The 24103-nt window shown below is 38.3% G+C and overlaps 2 protein-coding genes and 1 long non-coding RNA gene across 5 annotated transcripts in view; 1 reads left to right on the top strand and 2 right to left on the bottom strand.

Annotated features, from left to right (window-relative positions):
- CHLSN (cholesin) overlaps positions 1-24103 on the top strand; it is a 120783-nt gene that overhangs the window by 13645 nt on the left and 83035 nt on the right. Inside the window, exon 1 of one of the 3 annotated variants that reach the window (XM_072935768.1) lies at positions 5528-5667. The exons of the other annotated variants lie outside the window; for them this stretch is intronic. The gene's annotated coding sequence lies outside the window, so the exon portion shown is untranslated. Of the gene's footprint in view, positions 1-5527; positions 5668-24103 lie in introns of those variants that run through there. 3 annotated transcript variants of the gene reach the window in all.
- GPER1 (G protein-coupled estrogen receptor 1) lies at positions 237-5361 on the bottom strand. Its single transcript, XM_032751147.3, has 3 exons — positions 5215-5361; positions 4546-4660; positions 237-3204 (listed from the first exon to the last, which is right to left on the bottom strand). The coding sequence occupies exon 3, from the start codon at positions 2771-2773 to the stop codon at positions 1700-1702; it is 1074 nt and encodes a 357-aa protein (XP_032607038.3). The 5' UTR covers positions 2774-3204; positions 4546-4660; positions 5215-5361; the 3' UTR covers positions 237-1699.
- Positions 9757-19409, bottom strand: LOC116808987 (uncharacterized). The gene is made up of 2 exons (XR_012058304.1): positions 18912-19409; positions 9757-13020 (listed from the first exon to the last, which is right to left on the bottom strand). It is a non-coding gene; the product is annotated as an uncharacterized lncRNA (long non-coding RNA).

Raw genomic sequence — 24103 nt, 5'->3', positions numbered from 1 at the left:
AGGATGGGACTAAACACATTTTTCCTTAGACTGTGATTAGCAATCACTTGCAAATAATCTGCAGTTGCCTCAGACTCCACAGTGCTGTTCCTGTTGGAGCTGCAGGAATATCCTGTTATCTATTTCAAATTCAGCCACCATCGTCTTGTGGCCTTTCTGTTTATAGGTCAAGTCTTTTGTGGCCAAAACTTCCACTTAGAAACTCAAGATATTTCATGAGAAGTATGAGTGGAATCATAATTTTCACTGTTTTTTTTATTGCTTTAGTAGCTTTAGTCATTGTTTTAAAGGTCTACATTTTAAAATCCTTTAAAATCTGTTATTGTGCTAATTAATTAATATATGACATTTGAAAATAGGACAGAACATCTTATTCTGCTGAGTTCTGGTGCTTCAGTCAATAAGCACAGAAGTGAAATGAGTTTGTTCGCTTGAGAGAGGCAGCAATGTTGTAATGATCTTGCACGCTAATCTCTAGGAACGTTGTAGCTTCTTCTGAACAAGCCCAGGAGTAACCTGTGCTAAGCATCAATCAGATTTACAACCCAATTATTTGCTAGAAGAAGAGAAAAATTGTTGTTTTCCAGTCAGTGGTGCTATAATTTGTTTGCTTAGTATAATTAATCTTCAAATGATCAAAGCATCTGAAACGCATCTTACAGTCTTGAAAGGCTGGGGGTTTCTGGAGGTGGGATGGATGTACATGAAGTTCAGATCTGATAATCATTAATCATACTCTCCATTACATATGGTCTTCCTTCCTAAAATTGGAAGTTTCTGTCACTTTCCTAAGCAATGGCTACAATATCTTTAGCAGAAAGTGACACTTCCTTAAAAATCACAGCATTTTGTTCTGGAATTTGAAGATTTTGTGCAATGTGCACTCAAATCTGAAGGCAGGTCTGAATGCACACGATGTTGGTGCACTGGCATTTTTGACAAAAAGGCCAATTATGTTTGTTCTGAGAGAGATCATCAGGGTCAATTCCTAAAAGACAGAATGAAGCACTACATTTTGCTTCTGTGAAGTTTTTTTGAGATGAGTACTATAGTTACAGATGATTTTGGTTTTGATCAAGTACTGATGTAAACAGTAGATTACATTTAGGAGACAAAAACTCATCACTGTGCTTGATTATATTAAGATTAAAAACTTAATCATGGAAGACATGCTGGAATACAGTGACGATAGTACCATGTAGTTCTTGTAAGCAAAGTCATTCATCTTAACATGTTTGTGTGAAAAAAAATCAATGTTTTCTGCATCTCCACATCAATATGTTGTAATGATTTTTCCTCACTGTTACGGCAGCTTCATTATTTCAGTGGAAGTACCTTATATACACCAGCAAAGTATCATCTCTGATAATCAGATTACATCTAGAGTCTTCCTAAGTTGATAAAATTTTCTCTTATGTTGTCATTCATATATGTATAATACAAAATAAAGCTTCTTCAGTGCTCAGCTTTTAATAATCTTGTTCATAATTAAATATAAATCTGACTAAAACATATTCTTCTACATTAAAGTCGTCATAAAACCATTTCGATATAAACCATCAATACTCAATAGAGCGATACTATATATATATATATATATATATACACACACAAATGCACTTTTTTTCTGTTAGTAGCAAGCATTTTGTTCACTATTTGCACAACTTCACAGTCATATGTTTTATACAATGACACTGAATCAGACTTCTGATTGCTCATTACTGTCAGGAATGACAGACGTTAAGGCAGCCTGACAGAAGCGATGCAATGTTGACATTTTTGTTTTCTGTTCAATGTACAGTCGCAGTTTGTCTCTGAAGGTTTCCCCCAGAAAGCTGTAAATTAAGGGGTTCAAGCAGCTATTAGAAAAAGCTGCTAGGTTCACAATATGTCCTGTTAAAGGATAATCATGCCTGAAGGATGGGCTGTTTGAAGAGACGGGCTCGCTTTTCCTCTGGAGAAGTTGGACGCTAATGAAGACGTTTTCAGGGAGCCAGCAGATAAAGAAAACCAGGACAACAACAAAAATCATGCGCAGAGCCTTCTGTCGCCGCAGCCGGAGACTCCTGTGCTTGTGTGCTTTTATAAGGACTCGAACAATTAATGAGTAACAAAGCCCGATGATCACAAAGGGGATAATAAACCCCAGGGTTATCTCTAGCCACTGGATTTCTTTTACATCTGCAAAACAAAAATAGACCTCTCCGGTGTGTTGTAAGTGCACGGCTGTAAATGGGACTAGAGCTGCCGAAATGGATGCCATCCATATGAGCCCACAGCTCAGCCTAGCGTGCTGCATAGTGCGGAAGAGGTTGGACCTCATTACTTTGGCCAGGGCTAGGTATCTGTCAAAACTCATCCATGTCAGAAAGAAAATGCTGCTATACATGTTGATCTGAAGGAACAAAGACATAAAGGTACAAATGATGGTGATATCGTAATATTTCTCGTCAAGATTAAACACCTCAATGAGAGAATCAGCCACTAGAATGAGATCAGCCACTGCCAGGTTGATGAAGTAAAGGTCTGGGATTGTCATTTTTTCCCGAAAGCTAATGTTGACAACCAGTATCAGAATGTTTCCCACAAAACCGATAGGAAAGAGGAATATTGTGTAAAGACATGATAAGAAAAGGCCAATAACATATTGTTGGTGTTCTGATTTATCAGCTAATCTAGAGGATATGCTTTCGTTACACAAATGGGATCCATTCAGGTTAAAAGTTGTGCTGTTACATAGAACAGGTGATACTGAGGCAGAATACGTTTCCATGGTTAAAATATCTGCAGAAGAGAGATTAGTACTCACAGTTTGGTGGCAGTACCAAAAAAATCAGATTTTTGGTTTGTTTCAACTGAATTCCTAGTAAGCATTTTTGATTGGAATTGAAAAATATATAGACTTTTGTATAGGAAATTAAAATGCTTTAAAAGTCAGATTAATTAGACTTAAAACTGACTGAAATATAATACTACAAATAGTGGATGTCTTAATTTGTTTTACAGGATACTATATACATTTTAAATGAGAGAATTTGCAGTTCCTGTATGCCTTAAGATCATGGAGGAATCTCTTTACCATGGTGGTACTTGGGTCTCTTTAACAAAAGCTTTTCAGCAGCAGAGTTCCTTCATGCAAGTTGGAAGGCAGTGGAATTTTAGCTCCATTTGTTTTCTTTTAATAATCAGTGAACATCCTTGGACCTGCAATTTGCAAATGGAAAGCGATTAATCTCATATTCCAGCACTGTTCCATGTGCCATTAGCTTCTGCTAACTTAAATCACAGCCGAGGTTGTAGGAAACATCATGTTCTAAGTTCTAATATAAATGCAAAGGTTCACTTAAAAGAAGTTAAATTTGTTCTAGATCAAAATACATTATGAGGGCAGGTCTGTTAAAATTTTGTGTGCCCGTCAGGGGTTCAGTATTAAAAAATGAAAAAATGCAGAGAAATCAAGTGAGTGACTTTAACCTAATAAAGAAAAGCTCTATTTTTTAATATATATAGATATATATTTATTTTGTCAGCTTGTGAGGCTAATAAATAACAGAGTCTGTGGCTGAGAAAGCAACTCAGATGAAAAGCAGTTGGTTCCTGCTGCTTTCAGTGGGAGGGAAAGGCAAATTTTAGAAATTAAGGTAATACAAGCAGCATATTGATTTACACCAACATTATTATACTCAATTTGTTTTCTGTTATGATTTATTATGTTTCACCGACTTCCGGGTAGTAATGGAAAATAACCAGTTATCGGATTTGTTTGTTTCTAAATGTTGAATGTTATGCACTTGAAGCATTGCTAGACATTTATTTAAAAAAAGAAAGAGCCAAACAAAAGACATCCCAAACAAATAAAACAGCAAGAAAATTATGTACCAGGCTATTTTGTGCTATGTTTTAAGTATTTTTAACTACTTTAATCTGCATCTTAACTATCAAACCATTAATTTGTATTTACATGAAAATATATTTTAAAAATTGCTTACTAATAAAATTAATGCATATTTCCACATTTTAATGACTTAAATCCTGCCAGTATGCAGTCCGGGGGAGGAAAGAGCAGGTCGGTAGTGGAGTAGGAGTGTTAGAGTAGTTTTTGTCAGAAATAGAGCTCCGACTATGGCTTAAATGTATTCAAGTCATCAGAAATAGCTACAGATACTTAAATAAAGATATGGGTTCCAGAGCTTTGATTTCTCAGTGAAACAGGCATAAGTTCCCAGTACCTGTTGCTGTGTTTTTAATCATTTAAATCTTCCTGCTAAAATATCCATTTGAAATTACACTCATTAAAAGGTTTGGTGTTTGTTTCAAGCGGCTATGAAGTCAGACATAAACTGTTGTCTTTATGTAACAGCCTTTTATTTGTGAACAAGGCAGTAAAACAGATTTAAATACAATAAAAGATAAGTTAACAGCCCGAGCAATTGATTTTAAAAGGTCCATCTGTGGTCAGATTTTAATTACATCTGACAGGCTGCCAAAAGCCAAGCAATTAAAAGCATTACAGGTAACTATGTGCTGTGGAACACTTTATTTTACCTGAATTCCAGACAGCAGCAGGCTGCTCCTTGCTGGGCGTAATGGATGTGCCAACTTCCACTGTCCTCTCGGTAAAAACTTGTTTTTAGGTGTGCAGAGCTGCAGTGGGTGCCACCTGTTGATGATTCAGCAGTAAAAACAAAAATCATATAAAAGTCTCATTCTGCTTTAAAACTTATTAAATAAAGAAGAGTTTAGAAGAGCAAAATGCAAATCTTGCTGCATGTCCTTGGCAATAAAACAAGCTTTATAGATTCCCAGGGTTGTTCTAATTTGTGTGCAGTTGAAGTGCTGCTGAACAGCCTTATAAGGCTAGAATTAACCCTGTTTCTGCTGGTTTCTCTTTTACTAGAACTACTCAAACGTCTTTCTCTCTTATCTGTCAGTTTTATTTTGCCTAATGTTCATTGCACCTTCATTTCTGCCTATGGTGGTTTTTAAAGTTTTATAGTCCGTTCAAATCTAGAGCTCAGCTGAACAATAATTAAGAGATTTATTTGCAAATTGCAATGAAGCATGTTTTACATAGATATAAAGCAATTATTACTATTTTTTGTGCTATTTTTTAAAAGCCTCTGGGCAGTCTAAAGGGAAATATTTGACTGAACACATCAAGCATCTTAGAACAGTCATTTGCTAAACAGAGAAGAGAAATTTCGGTTTTCCTACCTTCAAGTCGATCCCATTTTGCCTGTTTTAAATTTTCAGGTATATGTTGTCATTCTCTTACTCCTTAGAATTGCTCAGCTCAAAATCACATGGAGGAAATAAGCTTCCCCTGCAGAGAATGAGGAGCCTCAGTTTTGCATTAAACACCAGTGTTGCAGGTGGAGTTTTGCATTTCATCCGCAGGGGGTAAAAAACCCTACTTGACGTTTCCAGTAACACCACCTACTGGTGGCCAGAATTCTTAGAAAGGGAGAAAAGCCAAAGCTTGCTCCTAAAAGAGCAATATTTTATTTGTGGCAGTTGCTTTCTGTGGTTTTGTTAACCTGAACGTTAAGTGCTGTGAGTGGCTTTGCTGTACACGGATGCAGCATTCTGCTGCTGCTGGAATGACCTGAATGGGATCTCAGAATTTAGGACTTCAGGAGGACAGTGTGACAGTTTCAGACGTGTGGAGTAAGCAATTAACATGTCATTATAATGGATGTATGACACCAATTGCATTGGTCACATATCTGTAGCTTACAAAAGACCTCTGTAGGAAAGTGAAGCAGAGGTTCTTTACATGAGTGGCTTTGGGAGCAGAAGCCCTTTGCCTTCATTGAAGCAAATACATTATTTGCTGTTTTTTTTGCAATGCTGTTTTTCTGCACACTGTGCATAGGAATAGAGGATTTTGGCAGTGTTATTAAAAAAGTATTTAAAGATGTTCCTGCATGATGACCCTTTGTAAATAGTTTTGGAATCGGTTATTATTTAAATCAAAATAATGTCTGTGCAGATTGGTGCTGGTAAGATGTTTTAGAGCAGAAGATTTCCACTGTGTGTGGAATTGAGTGTTTTAATACAGGGTGATGAGGACAGAGCCTAAAGTGTTCTGCTTTGAGACGTGTACAAATATGATTGCATTGTAGGACTGGTGTATTGTAAATGTTAGAAAAATCTTGTGATACCAGCTTGAAAGGTCTTAATTTTTTGTTGTCATAAAAGAACAGGATTAAAAAGAGTCTTTATTGTTGTTTGTTGATCATGTGGTTTTGCTGTACTTAATTCTGTCCTTCAGAGCTTCCACTGATCTTGCAAGGGCCTGAAGGATTTTTTACTTTTCTTCATGTATAACGTTCACTTCTGGATGTCAGTTGTTTGTTATTATGGAGGCCTGGATTTGATAATCAGCTGGTCTATCTGTCCTTGCTTGTCTAGCTGTGAATATCAGCTGATTTACTATTAAAATGTGAATAATTGTGAATGATAATTCTGTTGTTTAAATTCATGGTAAGAAATATGCTACTTCGCCATACTTCCAGAGTTGTAAGGAAATTCTCTTTCAAACAACCCATGAAGTAGCCATTTTCTGTGCTAGAAGAACTGTGAAACATAAGAGGTCATATTTAATATTAGAGCAATTTTGTATATTATTATATTGTAATTAATGAATTGTGTATTTTTCTAAATATTTTATGAGATGATCGTGTGAGTCCTCTGAATCCTGTTTCCTAAAACAGGTCACAGCATTTTCAGGCCCTTGTTTATGCAGTCAAATTATTGTTACTGATGAATCTATCTTAATGTCACTGTTTGTAATTTCCATATTCCATAAAATACTTCAAAGTAATTTTAGCAGCTGCTGAATGTTGTACTTTTGCTCTTTCCCTGTCCCACAGGACTTTACAGTGACTGCCTTTATGATCCGTGGTCACAGCTGTGAGTGTTGAGTCTTAAAGCTCCACCTGTGTTACCTTACTGTGATTGTTGCTGACAAAATCTGTGAAAGCGACTGGTGCAGTAGCATTTGTATAATGTCAGACCTCAGTAATCCAACATTTGGAATTTTTCTGGTTTATTTTTATGTAGCGATGTGTAAAGCTCTGTAAATATCTCAGTAAACATGTCTAACACCAGAGAGTCTTTCAGAAGCACTGCTGCAGTTGTGATGTACTTCAGTGCACCAAGAGGCTGAATCTGGAGTATAATAGGAGATATTCTGTGTAATTTAACAGACTTCAACATATGTGCCTGTTATTGTGCTGCTGAAGGGTGGCAGCTGAGGAGAAAGAAAGTGGGAGGTGTGAGTATGGGGGAGAGCAGCACTGAGGGGTCTGGTGCATCACACCTCCTGTGGCAGCACTCTGTGGCAGCCTCTCCATCTCTTGAAGTGCAAGAGACTCTTGGATTCTGTCAAAAGTGTGGAAGTGTTCTGGGTATGAAGCTGTTGAGTCCTGGAGAAATTAGATCAGGGTAAGGGTATAGAAAGCTGAAAAAGAGTAAGGCACTCTATAGCATGGAAGGGGAAGGAAGCATAAATTAAAATTGTATTTGAATGCTTGCACTGTAATATAACCGTTTGCAGAAGAAATAAGATTTGTGTAAGAATCTCTACTGCAACTATTTATAGGGGAAATACAGGTGCTGTGGTACTGTTCACAAGGTTTTCTGGGTAGACTGATGTCCAAATTCTCTCACCTTTTTCAACCACTGAATGAAATCAGCATCCATTACCCTGCTCTAGGGCACCCTCATCCTTTATCTTGTCAAGCCGCAGTAGCAAATAGTCTTTCTTGCAAATAATCAAACTTAGTTTGAGCTGGAATTAATTGTTTCTGGGCCTTCAGAAAATGTTGGATGGAGTGTATTTTGTGTATTTAGGCTTTGCAGTTGCCAATAATTCTGAGAATGCATTTTTCTTACTAAAAATAATTTTTTAAAGTTCAGCCTTTTCCTTTTGCAGGGACAACACCCATTCAAACCCATTCAAACTATTCTGGTAAAACCTTTTTATTTTTCTTAAAGCATATATTGCAAACCTCTTAAGGGATAATCTAAAAATTCCACTAAAAGAGGCCACAGAATGTTGTCTAGTGAAAGATCACAGAATCCTAGAATGGTTTGGGTTGGAAGGGATCTTAAAGACCATCTAAATCCAAGTTCTCTGCCATGACACCTTCCACTAAACCAGGGTGCTCAAAGCCTCATCCTACGACTTCAGGCTCTATTGAAATGCTATTTAAAAAGTTTTTTGCAAAACATCAATGATTTTTATTTTAGTGGCTGAGTCTGGCAGTCCTTTGCTGGACACTTTGCATCATGGAAGTGAAATGTATTCTTTCATTCTATCCCTGGTGAATTTATTTGTCGTGCAACATATATGGTGGACACATTATATAAAGTACTTACTTTGGCTGGATTGCTTGAGTTTTCACCCTACCCCAAATCTTCTGCAGCTACCTCATAATCATAATAAATAATACTAGTGCCCTTTCAGGTGTCTGTGAGTTTAATATTAGAATGTAAGTAAGGGCAGGCTCACGAATATGTGCAGGGATGTAGCAGCTCGTGTGCACATCCAGTCTCTAGCTCAAATGTTGTTTGCAGTGGGATCAGATCAAGCTTGAGCCAGCTGGTTCAGTTACGGTGAGTCTTGAGTTCTTTTCAAAAACATGCTACCAACTCAGAAATTCAAGCTTTAATTTCAGTTGTCTGATCATTCTCTTTTCTACTGAACAAAGTGGTTGGAAAATGAAGACCAAAGTTGTGGAAAGATACAAATATTACCAAGACAGAAGTAAAATATTCTCCTTTGAACTTTCCAGTATATCCCTTCAGTTAATTTTGACAGCCTGCCTATAAAAATATATGCTGTATTTCTTCTGGAACATACTGTTCACAACTGGGTGAAGCCTGGGAGAAGTGAGGGTACAACAGAGTTGCTGCTTGCATAAGAGGAAAAAATATCAGAGCATGGAGATTTTATTTTGTTCTTAAAAACATTTTTTGATTATTAATTATTTAAAAAATATTAGTTTTAATCTTAGCCAAAGCTGCTCTTTTCTCCCTCATATCAGACTATATTAGAAGGATTTTGGAAAATTGCTTGTGTTCCTTCCCTGTTGCACATAGGGGTGTTTGCTCTCATATTCTAGCTGGATGCAAGTAGATTTTCTCTAGGACCACATATTCATTGCCCTAAACTTTAATGTAAGCTCTTACTTTATCAAGAATAAGTCTATGAAAATATTTCTGTATTGCTAAAATTTATACTCATAACTGTATGAGTCACTGTTTTGCATTTTTCAACCTCTTCTCTCCTGTTTACCTTTGTTTTCTCATATTCAGTTGCAAAGTCTTTCCGTTGTACAGAGAGATTTCTTCATGGCAATATAACCAGCCATCCAGAAAATACTCAGATTTTTTCCACGTGGACAGGGAGGAGATCAGAGTACAAGTACTCCCATCTCACAGATGGCAGCCAGGAGCTTTGGGAGCTCCCGGACTCACACACAGTTGTTCATTCTGCCAAGGTATGCTCACTCGCAGATCCTCCATCTCACAGTAGGTCCCTGCAGGTTTTTTTGTCTGTGACACTTGGGTATGGCTCTGCTCTAGCTGTGTACCCTGCTGAGGGTATCATGAAGCACCTTTGTGCCCTGCTCAGCCCTCTGGCTCCTCCCAGGTGTGTCACTGGCATTCACTCACCATCAGACCACTTCCCAGGTCCCAGCCAACTTTTACTGGCTCGATTTTCTTTTAGGCACCTTTCAAAGTAACTCAGAAACAACACAATATTTATTCTTTCATCCTTCAATATAAAATATATAGAAGCTGTAAATGAAGTAGAATAATTCACACATCATTCCCATACTACAAAATATCTTCCTTATCCACGGTGCAGCTGAAACTCTGACTTTCTGAGCTGGGATAAACAGCTTGCACCCTCTGACATATTCTTTCACTCAGTCTGTCAGCTTTTTCACTGATGTACAGCTCTTACAACTCATCTCTTCAGACTTCTTTCTGCAAGGCTGATCTTTGGTCTGTGTTGTTTAATCTCCCTCTTCTCAGGTGCAAAACAAAATCTCTGATGCCATCTGAGAATTCCTTTCACAAGTATGAAATTGGCTCTTGTGTTCAAAGAGATGATTCTTATCTGCCTACTTCCTTTCTGACCACGTTCTATAATGATCTGTTTATATGTAGAGTTTTTTAATTATCCATCTGTTCATGCTGGCAGCAGAACAAAACTGAACAGGAGAACAGGCTGACACAATATAATGCAGATATCTTACCAGCTGATTTTTACATCTTGTGGAAATGTTAGTCCTTACAGTCATAGTGGGATTACATATTGCATATTGCCCTTTATTTGCATGTGATACAGTCATGGTCCATACCTGTCAGGATTTGGATGTCCAAGACTAGATCCATATCTCTAGATACTTGATCTATATTCTGCATGATTATTGTTCTTCCATTTCTTGGCTGTTGTCTTGTGGAAGATGTTCATCTTGGTCAATCAGTTCCTGCTGTTCCCTCTTAGGCAGCCCATGCTGATTTACACCAGCTCCCCACACAAATCTGGAAAACCCCATCAGGAAGATCTTTCAAAGGATATAACTGCAAAAAGCCCCTCTCACGTCCCTTAGCACCTGGGTTTCTTACAAAGGCACAGATTTAAGCATCAAAATAGCATTTCTCTGAACTCTTCAAGCACAGCGCTGTGTTTTTGTAACTTTGCCATCTGAGTCTATGTCAGTATCCAAGTTTTAGTACAATTCTGTGCTTTTCCTAGTTCCATTCTCTCCACCTTTTAAGAGGAGAAGATGAAGCCATGGCCAAATGCCTAAGGTGGCTCTTGGCCAGATTTGGTGGCAGTAATAATGTGCTCAAAGCAAGCATTTACAGCTTTGCACCTACATCTCATCCTGCATCAGCTACTGATCCTGCAGGGCTTCATCCAAACTCCTGCACCACAGCTGTTTTATTATCCAGATTTTTTCCTCTTTTTGCACTATTTGCCCTTTAACTCTCATCTAAATGTACAGTGCTTGTCTCTAGCAGAGCCTTGATTCCAGTTAGGAACTGGGGCTTGGGTTTTGTTTGCCTTCTTAAAAATACACCTCAGTTCTACTGCTCTGGGCTGGCTTTTCTCTGTTTTTCAGTCAGTGTATTACTAACTTACTATGGCTCTTCCAATGAGTTCATATTTCTGAATGAACTCATCAGGAATGGCTTAAATCAATCATTGCTATAAGTCTAAATGCAAAGTGGAAGCTGAGGGTACATTAATAAAAAGCTTTCATTCTTGCACAAAGTTTTAATTAGCCATCCTATTGATCTTTCCAGTTCAGTGCCTCACAAAGGACCCAAAGCTTTCTTTTATGGACCTGCATTTCCATTAATTTGATTTCTTTCCTTTTTTTTGTCACAGGAGTTCAGACAAAAACTTCACTGCTGCTGCCACTGGAATTATACATACCAGTTATATACCATTGTTATAGAAATATGTAGCTTGAAGGGTAAGAAGTCAAAGGAGGAAGCACACCTGAGAAAATACTCTGACTTACAGATTTTGACCTTTGTTCAAAGGTGCTTTCTGCCATAATTTTGTTTGCAGCTCTACCAGGGCATTGATACTATTGCAGAAGCACAGTGCTATGGCAACAGTACTCATCTTTCTACTTGACTTTGAAGCAATGCTTGCAGAAAAATAGATGATTTAAATATCTATGTATATATGAAAAAAAAACCCAAACAGCCCCAGACCCTGGAAGTTTTTTTTACAGATTTCACTGTAAGTATTAGAACTGGTCATCTTTTTTCTTCTAGTACTGCTAGTTGTAAGATAAGCCAAGTTTGGGTTCTAAAGAAGGAACAATTGCCCTTTTTTTGAAGAAGTAAAAAAACAAACCAAAATCCACAAGCTAAAAAGTGCAGTGGATTGAGAGTTGTTAAGAAGAGAAAGTATTACTGAGACCCACTTTGACGTGTCATGGCTGTTTCTGGTATTTCAAGGTGGTTGTTGGTACGGGTTTTCCTTCGGCACTTCTGTACGACTTTAAGTACTTCATCCCTGAACGGTTTATAAAAACAAAGTATAACTACCAAACTAGCACAGCTCTCACAGAACATCACTATTTCTGCAATGTTCATCACGAGCTCGTTCTTTGTCGTTCCAATGCTCCTCTGTAGTTTCAGTGCTGTCCTGAAGAGGATCATGACGTTGTAGAACAGGCGGCAGATAAACGTCATCGCGCCGGTGGCGTACACGGCGGGGTGAGCGCGGATGTGCTGCCCCAAGGCTGCAGCTCCAGCACGTGCTTCTTTAGCCCACAGAACAGCAAAACAGAGGATCTGCAGTAAGGACGGCATTCCAAACCCAAAGGTGAATTTAACAATCTCATACTCAGGCCATGCAAATAATGGATCCAGCTGGCAGTCTGCTTCCAGGTGATAATTATCAGTGCCAATCAGCACGGCCTCTGTCAGGGACAAACAGAAGGTGTATGTGAGTACAAACCCGACACACAAAATGGGTCTTTGGGTGGCTCTGCAGAGAGCAGTCCGTGGTGGAAATCTCTCCAGTAATAGTGTGAGAAGTGTCAAAGTGAAAACATACTGAGAATTGAAATAAGCAAAGTTGAAAAAAAATGACAGTACGCTACAGGCAAGATAGGTTGCTGTTAAATAGTCAGGTCTAGTGATGACAGTAAAGGATAAAAAAATCATTATGATATTGCTGATGGTGAAGTGTAAAAGAAGTAAGTCCAAGCTTGCTCTTTTGTTCTGCAAATGATTCTTTATGAAAATGATCAAAATACATATGCCAGCTATTAATCCTGCGGGTACGAAAAAGGCAATGTAACAGTGCATAAGTCTGGATATGATGTTTTGAGAAGCTATGATGGCTTCGATTTCTTCTGGGGAGGTGAAACGCTGGCTCTTGCTTGGGTAGCTGATCCACGTCATGTTGTGAGAAGTCATCCTTCTTTCCACACTGTGCTTATTTCCTGTTCAACAGTGCTTGAAACGGAGCTGGAAAAGGAAGGTGAAACAAGTTTTAAAGTACAGTTTTAATGCCTGTTTTTGCATTGAATATATTATGTGCAGCCAGGCATGCAAACCATTTGTTCAGAATAAATGCAGTAATTTCTTGGTGGATTTTACACTCCTGTGTTATTACCCAATTTAGCTTGAAATTATTTTTAGTCAGAGAAATCTGCCTTTTTATTTTTGATGTGGTTTCTGCTCTTACCACTCCTCCCTTTTCCTCACTTGATGCAGCTCAGCGTTGTGGACAGCCAGGATCCAGCACACTCATGTTGCCTGTGGAATATATGGAATATTGGCTGTTCAGTGGGTGAGGAAGGAGCTGGCTCTGTTTCGGTGGAGCTGCTTTTCCTCCCTAGCTTGCCAAAAAAGGCCAAGGCGGTTTGCAGGGCAATCCCGTGAGTGGGCAGCAGCTCCAGCCACAAAAAGCTCCACTGTCCTGTCACAAGGGTGGGAATTTTGTATCATTTGAGCCCAGCTGCAGTCTCACACCACACACTGAGGAAAATGCAAAGATAATCACAATATGAGGCATGAGCCGCATTCCTTTCTTTGTTTTAGTTTTGCTTCCTTTCTGTTCTGAAAAAAAGCCTTTCATAGCTGCAGTCCGTACTGAGGAGCCTGTATAAAATTAATGAGAGTGTTTAAGAACTGTTATGAACAAACTGCTTCTATACCAAAACATCTTTATGCATTAATAATGCTGTGATTTCTTAGATGTATCTGTTGCATAAAACAGCAAAAAATAATGCATTTCTGCATGCTCAACTTTGAGAAAATGATTACTGGTGCATCATAAACCTGTTGATAAAGTTTTAGCAAGGACCATTTATTACAGCTGCATTATAAATTCCTGGAAACAGGGAATTTTGAGAGTAATATGGTTAGGCTGTTAGCTGTAATGACTCTGTAATATGTTGATGCAATGATTTTGTTACTGTACAACAGTACAGTAAAGGAGGCTCCTTTTCTTTTAAGCCAAAAAGCTTTTATGAGAACATAATATGTACTCGTGAAAAACTGTAATGGATATGGATATATGCATTTTTCCAGACCACCTAAAATCATAATTAGCTCAACTTCTAAGATGAAATTTCTGTGCACCTTGTACTTATTGGTACAGAAAATACCATACCTTTTTTAATTGCAAAGAGTTGATATATTTAAACATGAGATAAGGAACCATTCCTATTTAATTTGGACTGTCTGATTAAAGATGTTCCTCAGCACTGGAAAAAGTTAAACAGGCATTTTTATTGTGTAGAATGCTTTCTGGGAAAAACAATCTTTTTTATTTACAAAGATTCCAATTTTGTGTTAGACTTTGATGTTTTTACTTTGTTCTGTTTTACCTGAAGCTGATCTGAACAAGCAGGCAAAGACAGGACCATGGAGTTCTCCCTACAGAAGTTTCTATAGTCACAGTGGCAAGAAACTACATACTTAGTTGTACATAATGCCTTTTCCATAAGGGGATTTAGTGATGTTAACTCTTAAAATGAAAGTAATGTTAAATTGGTAAAAATTCATAGAGATGCATTAATGTTTTTAAGCAGTGCTCATTATAGATAAATCAGTGTCTTAATACTGTTTGACAGTTAATTTATGGTTGTTACCTCTGACACTACTTCACATTTCTGATGTTTCTAATCTCTCCTCAAAATTGGAATTCTAATACTGGTTTTAATTAGAAAAGTTGACTTATCAAAGTGGCTTTGATTAAATGTGTATGTAATCTTACATAATTATAATTTCATTTATAGAAAAGCGTGGAGTTATGTTTTGATTCAGCAGTGTTCTTTGTCCCTTTTTAAAGACAGAGTTTCTTGCTTTGTAGAAAAGGTTATTTTCTGAGATATTCCACTACAGGAAGGACTGATGTACCCAGGGAAAATGTTTTTTTTTTTACAGGTGGTCTTGCAGGAGGGAAAGGTTGGCTGGTCAGACTCTGTTCCAGCCTTTGAGCTGGGGTGCACCATGTAGGAAAGAACTGATGGACAAAACAGGCAGAAGTCTCTGAAGCAAGTTAAAGGTCGATATTGTTTTGGAGCTTAAAAATAGTTTATTAGATATGAGCAATTCTTGTGTGTTAAACTTTAACTTCAATTCATTTCTTCTTAAATACTTGGGAGGAGTCTTAAGAATGAAGGAAAGTCTTGATCTTGAAAATTTTGATCTTTTGTTAGGCAAGAGATTTGAAGCTTAACCTGGTGAAGGATTGTGACCACTTGAGCATCTGAGAAAGTCTGTTATCGTCCCACACTGTAGATTCAATGTTAGGAAATATTTACATTTAGAGCTGTTCCACCAGAGCCTCCAGTGTTACCTGCAAATTCCCTCAGGCCTTTTGCAGGGCTGAATGGAAAAATTCAGATCTGGAACTGTGAACATCTCCATTACCTTCTCAACAACTTCTATGGGCCAGCTAACTGTGCTCACTGTCCTTGCAGACAACCCCAGAATAATTTAGCAACATTCAACTTTTCTGGTAACATCATTGCAAAGGAAACAGAGGATGTAGTTTGGGGTTTTACAGGAAATCATATGGCCTTATATCAAATTGCAGGAAAAAAAGATGCCAAAACTTGAATGAATGCTCAGGACCTGGCCTTGGTACTGATACTGAGCTCAATTGTGACCATAGCAATGTATTTTTAATTTTAATTAAATACTCTTTGGGCATTTAAAACAAAGTAAGGCTTAATGCAGCATATTTCAGTAACTGCAGCTTACTGTGCAAGCAAGTGCAGCATTTTGGTTTCTCTTCCTGTACCCACCTGCATGCACACTGTGGTGTGTTACTGACAGCCCAGCACAGTGTTAAACAGAGGCTAAGGATGTGTTTTGCTCTCATTTGGTGTCAAAGCAGATGCCTGAAACAGTTTCAGTGCAACCACAGACATAAACATTAAATAACTAACATTGATGCTTCCTTTCCATCTAAATATTATTGTCCTCACCTGAATATATGTCTTTTAAATTACCTCATCTGATGAAGGATTTAAACTGAACAAAAGGAACCCTTCAGCCTAGAATTAACACGCTCACTTTGGGGAAATAACAGTGCAACTATATATTTATAATTATAATCAGTGTAAGTATTAGAATTTTGAGCTAAGGAAAAAATTTTAGGTGTGCTGTTTTGAAAGGAATCATTTTAGGATTCCCACACAAACAGAATTTTATCAAAAGAACAAGCTGTTTGCAGCTTTGCTGTGGCTAGTTAGTGTGAGTATAATTCTTGTTTGCCTTCAATAAAGTGTTTATTACAGAAGAAGAAATATCTCCTAGCAGTTTGTAGCCAATTATGAAATATTTTTAGTTTGGCAAATAAGATTAAAGTCAATGCTGTAGTTATTAGCTTTCCCCCTTAAATTATTCCTAGAAGCTTAAAGTAATGATAATGTCAGGGGCTCTTTTCGTATTTGGTTCTGGTGTCTCATATTAAAAAGAGCAAATGGCATTTTGGAGCTCAGACTGTGCAGGGGGTACAAGCAGACATGGCCAGTTCTTCCTTCAAGCTACAACACACCTGCATTCTCTCTAAAAGAGAGAAATATACATTTCTGATTTCCTGACAATCTGATTTTTTTTTCTTTTTAATATTTTGGCTCTTCATAATGGTTTCAGTGAAATTTGAGGATACATAGGACTTTTCAAGATGCATTGTTCACCTCTTTCTGAAGTGCCTGCATTAGGGTTTTCAAGCTGGTGTTATGAATTGGCTCCACCAGAATAGCCTGGCTCCATTGCAGCTCCTGCAGCTGATGCATTGGGAATAGTCCCAGATGACCTCTCTCAATTTTGTTTTGGTTTTTTTGTTTGTTTGTTTGTTTACATCACTATGATTAGCTTTAGAGATTCCTGTGACTGTAAGGTGCTCATCTGTCATGTAAAGCAGCTCTTAGAAATTATCTTTCCACTTTCAAAATATACCCAAAGCATCAAGTTCATGCTTAGAATAACAATGGGATGAAGGAGCTCACTACTTCTGCTATAGTAGTATTAATGTTCATAAAGATTTTCAGACTACTGGTAGTACTAATGTAATTTAATTTAAAAGAAGAACTTATGTTCCATGGGAGCAGCAGAGAATGGCTTATTTCTCACATGATGTTTTATTTCAGAATATTCATACAGCTGGCCACATCTTTTTTTTTTTTTTTTTTTTTTTTTCAAAATACTTAGAGTTTCCATCATAAAGAAAAATAGGGAATTTATTAAGTCATTTTCCTCTGCTGTGAGAAGATCTCGTATTCCCTCAGTTTTTGTCTGGTTGTTGGATTGACTGCAGGGACATTCTTTTATTTCTTCCAAATACATGTAATGTTTATGCTCTGCTGTGGTGTGGGTGGAGGGGGTGACAACAGCAGCTGACAAGACCTCTACTCTTTTAGTGGGATCTGTCAGCTTACAGTGCAAACACCTCAAGACCTGAATTATTTTTTTTTTCTCTTACAGCATACTATGATATAAACTGGCTTTTTTATTTCCATTTAGTCACGGTAACTATGGCAGAAACCAGGTCTATTCCTGTTTGTTTTATGATTAGTTACTGAGGGAAATAGGGAAATTTGCAATATGCTGCTTGGTTTATCTTTGTGTTGTCATGCTCCAGTATTTTGTCCCTTTATTTCAGTTTCCCCTTACTCTAATTTGCCATCAGTCATGTCACAAATCCCTCCTTAACTTCATGTGGCCTTGGATTTTTTTTTCCTCTTTCTATCTCTGTTTCCTCCCTATAATTCAGCAGTTAAAGCAAATACCTTTGATTTTCACTTTCTGAAGCAGAGTGTATACATTCCCCTTCACTCCCAACACAGTGAGCACAGTGTTCAAAAAGCAGTTTAAAAATAGCAAGTTGTGAAAGGACTTTCAGTGCTGAGGGGACCTAGTCCCTAAGATTCCATTGGGTTTGGATTCGCCATCCTCACTTTAATGTTTAACTTTTGCAGAAGGGGAGGTTTCAAGGAGACTTGTGTTTATTTAAGGTCTAGAAGGAAGAGCTCCTAAACCAGGGGAGTTTCTCCCTGGCAGCCAGAACTCTTCCTCTATAAAAGGTTTGGTAGGGCAGTGTTTCTGCATTCTGTCACCAGCCTTTAGAAGGAAAATATTCTTTCATGCAGTCATAAAGCAATACACAGGACATTGCTTGTGCAAGGCTGCTCCTGAAGGGATGCCGTGCTGTGGCTGCAGATAACACATGATCTGGGGCAGATGTCCTTTCTGCTCACACCGCCTCTGCCAAGTTCAAAGACGGGGGCAGCTTGCAGTATATGAGATTAAAATGTGAAATACTATATTAATCTTTCTTGTAAGATCTCAATTCCTACTCTTAGGCATGTATTTGAAATCGTAAAGGCTTAAGAAATCCTACCCTTAACTTGTGGGGAAGTAGCAGTTCCTGAGAAAGCGAAAGCTTTTGTTTTTACTTTTCTAGAATATAAAGGAACTAACAGTGACTTAAACATAATCCCCGAACTGCTTCCTGTCCTCTACAATGCCTGTAGTGGGTTAAGATTATCTGACAATGTCCATCCTTTAAAAGACGGGTTTTAGGCAATGGTTGGAGTCGTTTGTCCACACCACTGAACAGGATTTCATCATCCACCTCCCACTGGTTTGACAAGAGTGAAGTACTTACTGGAAAACAGTCTTCACATTTTCTCTTCTTAATGCCCAGTTTTATCACAAGTTTCAGCTTCATTATACATTTCTGCTTTCTGAGGACCTCTCCCAGATACAGTATTTTACTTTGTGTAGTTCAAATGTTGCTAAAAAAGGGAAAACTAAAAACTTTCAATTACAACCTTAGCTTCATTATTTGAGCCTCTGGAATAAAACATTGCATATTCAAAGTAATATAAAGCACTTACCTTTTCAAGGAATTGTTCCACAGAAACAACAGGCTGCGACTTTCACTGAGAATTGGCAGATGAAATACAATTATTGTTTGGAGCTTAGAGCCCTTTCTATTTCTTTAGGAAGCAAAGTTTGTATATAACAATAATTTCTTCAGCTGCTGTACACCACGGTGAAGAATCCAGGCGCCTGCTGAGTAAAAAATATGCAGTTCTGTAAGGGAAACAGGAACTTTGCTGAAGTCATTCAAACCATACACGTTGCATGTTTAGCAAACCTATGGTTTCATCATCATGTGACTTTAAAGTTCAGATTCTCCTCTGCAATGAGATATTTTAGAACAGAAAAGTAGTGTTTGTCCCTGTCATTTCTAAGTATGTGAGGCCATCCAGTGGATTTTTTTTTCCTGTTCATGAAGTAATCCTACACTCACTGGCCAGCCTTTGCAATTGCATTTTTTCCCAGTGTGCTGTGTGAAGTGCTAGAGGTCTAGAAAAGGAAAAGCCTGTGGAATAAATACCACACCACACCCTTTGCTTAATACAACAAAAGCTTCACACAAAGCACGGCAGGTCAAGCCATTAAGAGCCTTGCTTAAAAAGAGGTGTATTTCTATTTTTCCAAGGGTCCTGGCTCTTGGAATACTCGTGTTACTGTAAACGTGCAATAAATTATTTTTCCAGACCATGAGGTGTTAAAAGACATCCTTGGAGTATGAAGGATGTTTTGGGTCTGGCTCAGCATCAGTCAGTGACTATGTTGAATAGTGTGCTTAAAACCTCAGATATAAATAAGCAAGAAAGGGTTGGCTCATGGTTTTTTTTTAGTGCAGCTCATCTGGCTGGGATGTGTCAGTAGCATCTTGTTTTCTTATACCAGCTCATGGGGAAGGGCATTTCTGTTGTAACCTTTCAGTAACCTGTAGTGGTTTTTGTGGGTTGAGAGGGTAATTTGTGACCAGTGTATCAGCACTCTGCTTTCATGGCTTTCCACTTGTTGCACTTTAACAATGTTCACTGAAAAACACGTGGAAACTGCCAAAACACTTCAAAAAAGTGAAATGAGACAAATGTGTATGAGTCTAAATTTCTAAATTTGAGTTGTGGATTACCTGGAGAAGATATTTTAGTGCTTAGTCTATGTTTTCATCTGAAGGTTAGCACTACTACTCCAAATACCTCCTTGAGATTAGAGGCAGACTGGATGGAGGGTCTTGGCTTGCAGCAGTAGATCAGAAACATTTCAGTTTTCAGGTTGAAGGTTCTCATTCTTTGTCAGGTAACTGTTCTCTCGAGGAGTTCTTCAGTAGTTCAGGGGCTCTGTGAAATGTGATTTCCAATGAGCTTTATTTAGAATACTGTAATTCACACAGAGCCTTTGGTTTTGGTCATCATATGTAGCAGTTTGTTGGACTGGGTAGGTTGTTTATTGTTTCCCTTTTATTTACAGTAGTTCCTCCAAACTGTTACAGACAGCCTTAGACAAAGTGGCAGTGTAGTGCAGGTGTTTTGTATGTAACATTTCCCTATGAGCTGTACCCTAATCCAGGCTCATTCTGTTGACATTAAATTCTTATAGTTAAGAATAGTAAAAAAAAAACCATTGTCATTACATGCAAATCAGGTGATTCTTTTATTTTTTTTCCTGTTGGTTTTCCAGTAAAGATGCAAATTTCAAATGTCACCTTATTCTTTCTAGGACTGAGGGCTGTGCAGAGAGCACACTAAACTATGTAGGTACAGTGAAGTGATTGTTTTTGAAATTACAGCAAAATTTCAGGAAGGTTTTGGTCATCAACTTAACTTTTTGGCTTCCAGAATGGATCACTTTTGCACCCGAGGTGATGCTGAACAGTTACAACACGGTTTTGTTGCTGTACTTTCCACTGAAGTGCTTTGAGTAGGCCCATTATTGATAACCCTGGGCTCTACTGGAGATGGGGTTGGGGGAAACTAAAATTATTTCTTGGCTGAGGGCCAGGAGCAAACTGCTGGAGGTTTATATCTTCTTGAATTTGCCTTGGGTGGGTGTACACAGGGATATCTGGCTGTGCCCTTGGTGTTTATTAGTAAAAGAGAGGCAAATAAATGCACCAATTTAAGGAATATTCAAAGCACTCTTGACAAAGGTTTCAGTGACTCTGAGTTAATGAGCAAGGAGTTCCTCCCGTGCAGATAGATAAACCCTGACACAGCCGTGCTGAGGCCACAGTTCCTGTTACTCAGTAACCTGACAATGCATGTGCTGGGTAAGCAGAGACTTACCCACTAATGACAAAATTGTATCAATAGAACCGGAAAAGTAAAAAGAGAGAAGCTATTTCTTACACCACCCATCTTGAAAAAGTAATCAAAGAGAAAGCTCCCATCTTTAAAATGCATTCACCTTTACAGACATTAGTTCATACTTTGTCTGAAACCTGTATTAAACATCATTATTCAGTGGTATTTAGGGAGTAAGAATGTGTTTCCTACTTGGAATCAGGTGCACGTAGCACAACACAATTTCAGAATTGTACACAGCTTGGGAGACTCACACATCAGAAAGCATCACATTTTACAGGTGGAGAAACTTGGCTACTGAGAAATTTATTCTTCCAAGATGATGGAATAAATTGAAAGCCAGAGGAGAAATAGAGGTTAGAAAATAAAGGTTTCCCACTATATTCTTTATTCTGTTTAGACTTTGCTGATTCCCATCTCGATAGCTGCAATTCTGTCTCATCTACAGAAACAAAAGAATTTTTGAGGTATGTTAAGAGCTCCCAGTGGAGTTTCAGCAGCAGCTTGCTGTGCTGTTACTGTCATAGTTAATGTGTTGGTAAAAGAAAAGCAAAATATTGCTGTTGTGTGACAAGCTGCATCTTTCCTTAGAAAAAACCAATAAACCAGTTTGTTTAATTTGCTTAAATGGTCACAGGGTACAAGTCATATGAGAATAGTGGCAAGCAGATTAGTCAGTTGTATAGCTCAGACTAGCTCAGTTGTATAAAGGTTTCATAAAGCTCCAGAAAATGGTTAAGTGATTGTGTTTGGGATGATGTAATAATTATTTTTATTAGTGATTTCTGGATTCATTATTTTTTTGGTGAAATTTCTTAGCATGTATTAATTTATTTGCTGTCAGTGGAAAAGGTTGATGTGTGATAATGATATTCTGGATAGGATGGAGGCAGGAAAGGCGAAATTACAGAAGTGAAATAGTTGTGAGATGTGGCAATATTTAGGGATTGGCTGATAACATGTGCAGCCACTAACCACCTATAGTGTGCTGTGGTGGGCAAAACTCAGGTTTATTTTTGAACAGAACTGCTCATGTGGCAAAATAAATATCTCCAGTACTGAATGACAGATGTTGCTATAAAGAAAGCAGATGTGAATGCCTTTTTTTTTACCAACACCAATAATTTCTCTTAATTGACCCATATTGCTGATGCATTTAGCAGAGCACACATCCCTGACAGTAAGCTTAATTTGAAGTAAAGGCTCTTTCTCTCCTATCTGTGTGTGCCAGATGAGAGAAACGTCTCCATCTTGTCTAACAAACACAGTTCAGTGCTTCTGGCTTGTGAGGTGCTGCAGCCCTGGAGATTTCAGTCTTTTTATTCTCTGGCTTCAGGCAGATCCATCCTGTGGAGTGTTGTGGAGATGGGGATCCTGTCTTGTTCATCTGTCTGAATCTGTGCTATTGATGATTCCGAGATTGTAGAAATTCTCTGTCAGCCCCATTGCCAAAGAAGAAGTCATAATTCATCTGTGCTGGATTCAAGGTTGTTTATTCTGTTTATCTCTAACATGTTCTGCTGCCCTGCCGCAGCTCTGTCCTGCAGGGCAGCGTGTGGGGCTCTGCCCTCAGTGGGATGGTACAAACATTAAATACCACAAACTACCTGTGCTGGATTTACAATAACGTGCCAATATCTGTCACCTACGTTGGACAGTGTGTCCCCAGCCTGAACCAACAGAAAAATGCCAACACCACAGTGAAACATGGAGGGCATGAAGAAGGAGAAAAAGGACAAGGCACACCCAATTCCTCCATCTTGTCCCCTCTGAACCCCTAATCTAGAATCCTAAAATTTTATTTTTGCACCCGTGCCACAATTAATTATTACTGATATCAAACACTCAGAGCTTGTAATTCATCCTGTAAGATTGAAAACTCTTTTCCATGGACAGAGATCACAGACAGTGTCTCTGGGGCTCTGTCCAGGGGGGTTCCTGACCCCTGCCAGGGTCCCAGACCTGCCAGGGCAGCCAGAGGGATGCCCTGGATTCCCACACTGATCTTCCTTCTGAGCAATCCTGATCAGCTGCTCAGCAAAGAGCTGCAAGGCTCAGCTGAGCATTAGAGCTGGTGTTTGCTTGGTGCTGCATCCAACAGCCACAGGGTGACCACAGATCCTGGGGACCAGAGGCTGCAGCAGCCTGCACTTAGTCCAAGCACTGGACTGGATTCTCTGGGGCAGTGATTATTGTTTGGGAGCTAATCCTGCATGAGGAGCCCAAAATTTATTGTCAGACCACACTGTTACTTTCTTCTCTCAGTTAACATATATTTTCTTGCTTTCTGGATGTAATGTTATTAAGAAAACTATCCCTTTGTAGAATGATAGGATTGTTTTGGAATATTAAATGACTGTTATTGCCTATACCCCAGTGTATTATGATGAAAAGCAGTTGCTTTGTTACGGGAATTTTGAATCATGCAATACACTGGAATTTTGTTTGAAAGATGTTTTTCATCAACTGCCATGTATTTTCACCTTAATTTTTGCTCTATTGTTGTTGTGTAAGAAAAAAATATCTTGAGTGTGAGATATAACCCACTGTGTTAGTCAAAGATTTCTTTTACTCTATTCATCTCAGCTTAAATATTGGAAGCTTTTCTTTGTGGGATTTAAGACATTAAAATCACTTATATTAATGCAATACCTCAAAATTCCTGGGGGGGGAAAGCCCCTAACAGAGGAATATGTGTTCTAAGGCTTTTGCTACATTGATGCACAGCTACCAGTCACACCAAAAAAGTGTTCTTGTGAAAGGCTTTGCTGTTAATTTTATATATGTTTAGCCTTAATTGACAGCAAGCAAATTTGTGTCCTTGATTAAAACATTGTAGAACATTAGGGCTTTGACATTAAAAAGACACCCCTCCTCCAAAAAAACCAAACCCACCGAACCCCAAAACATGAGGCGAGTTGTAC

The sequence above is a fragment of the Taeniopygia guttata genome, chromosome 14 (assembly GCF_048771995.1).
Source record: "Taeniopygia guttata chromosome 14, bTaeGut7.mat, whole genome shotgun sequence".
Lineage (NCBI taxonomy): Eukaryota > Metazoa > Chordata > Aves > Passeriformes > Estrildidae > Taeniopygia > Taeniopygia guttata.
Note: the sequence above shows the minus strand (reverse complement) of the source record. Positions and strands in the feature narration are given on the sequence as shown.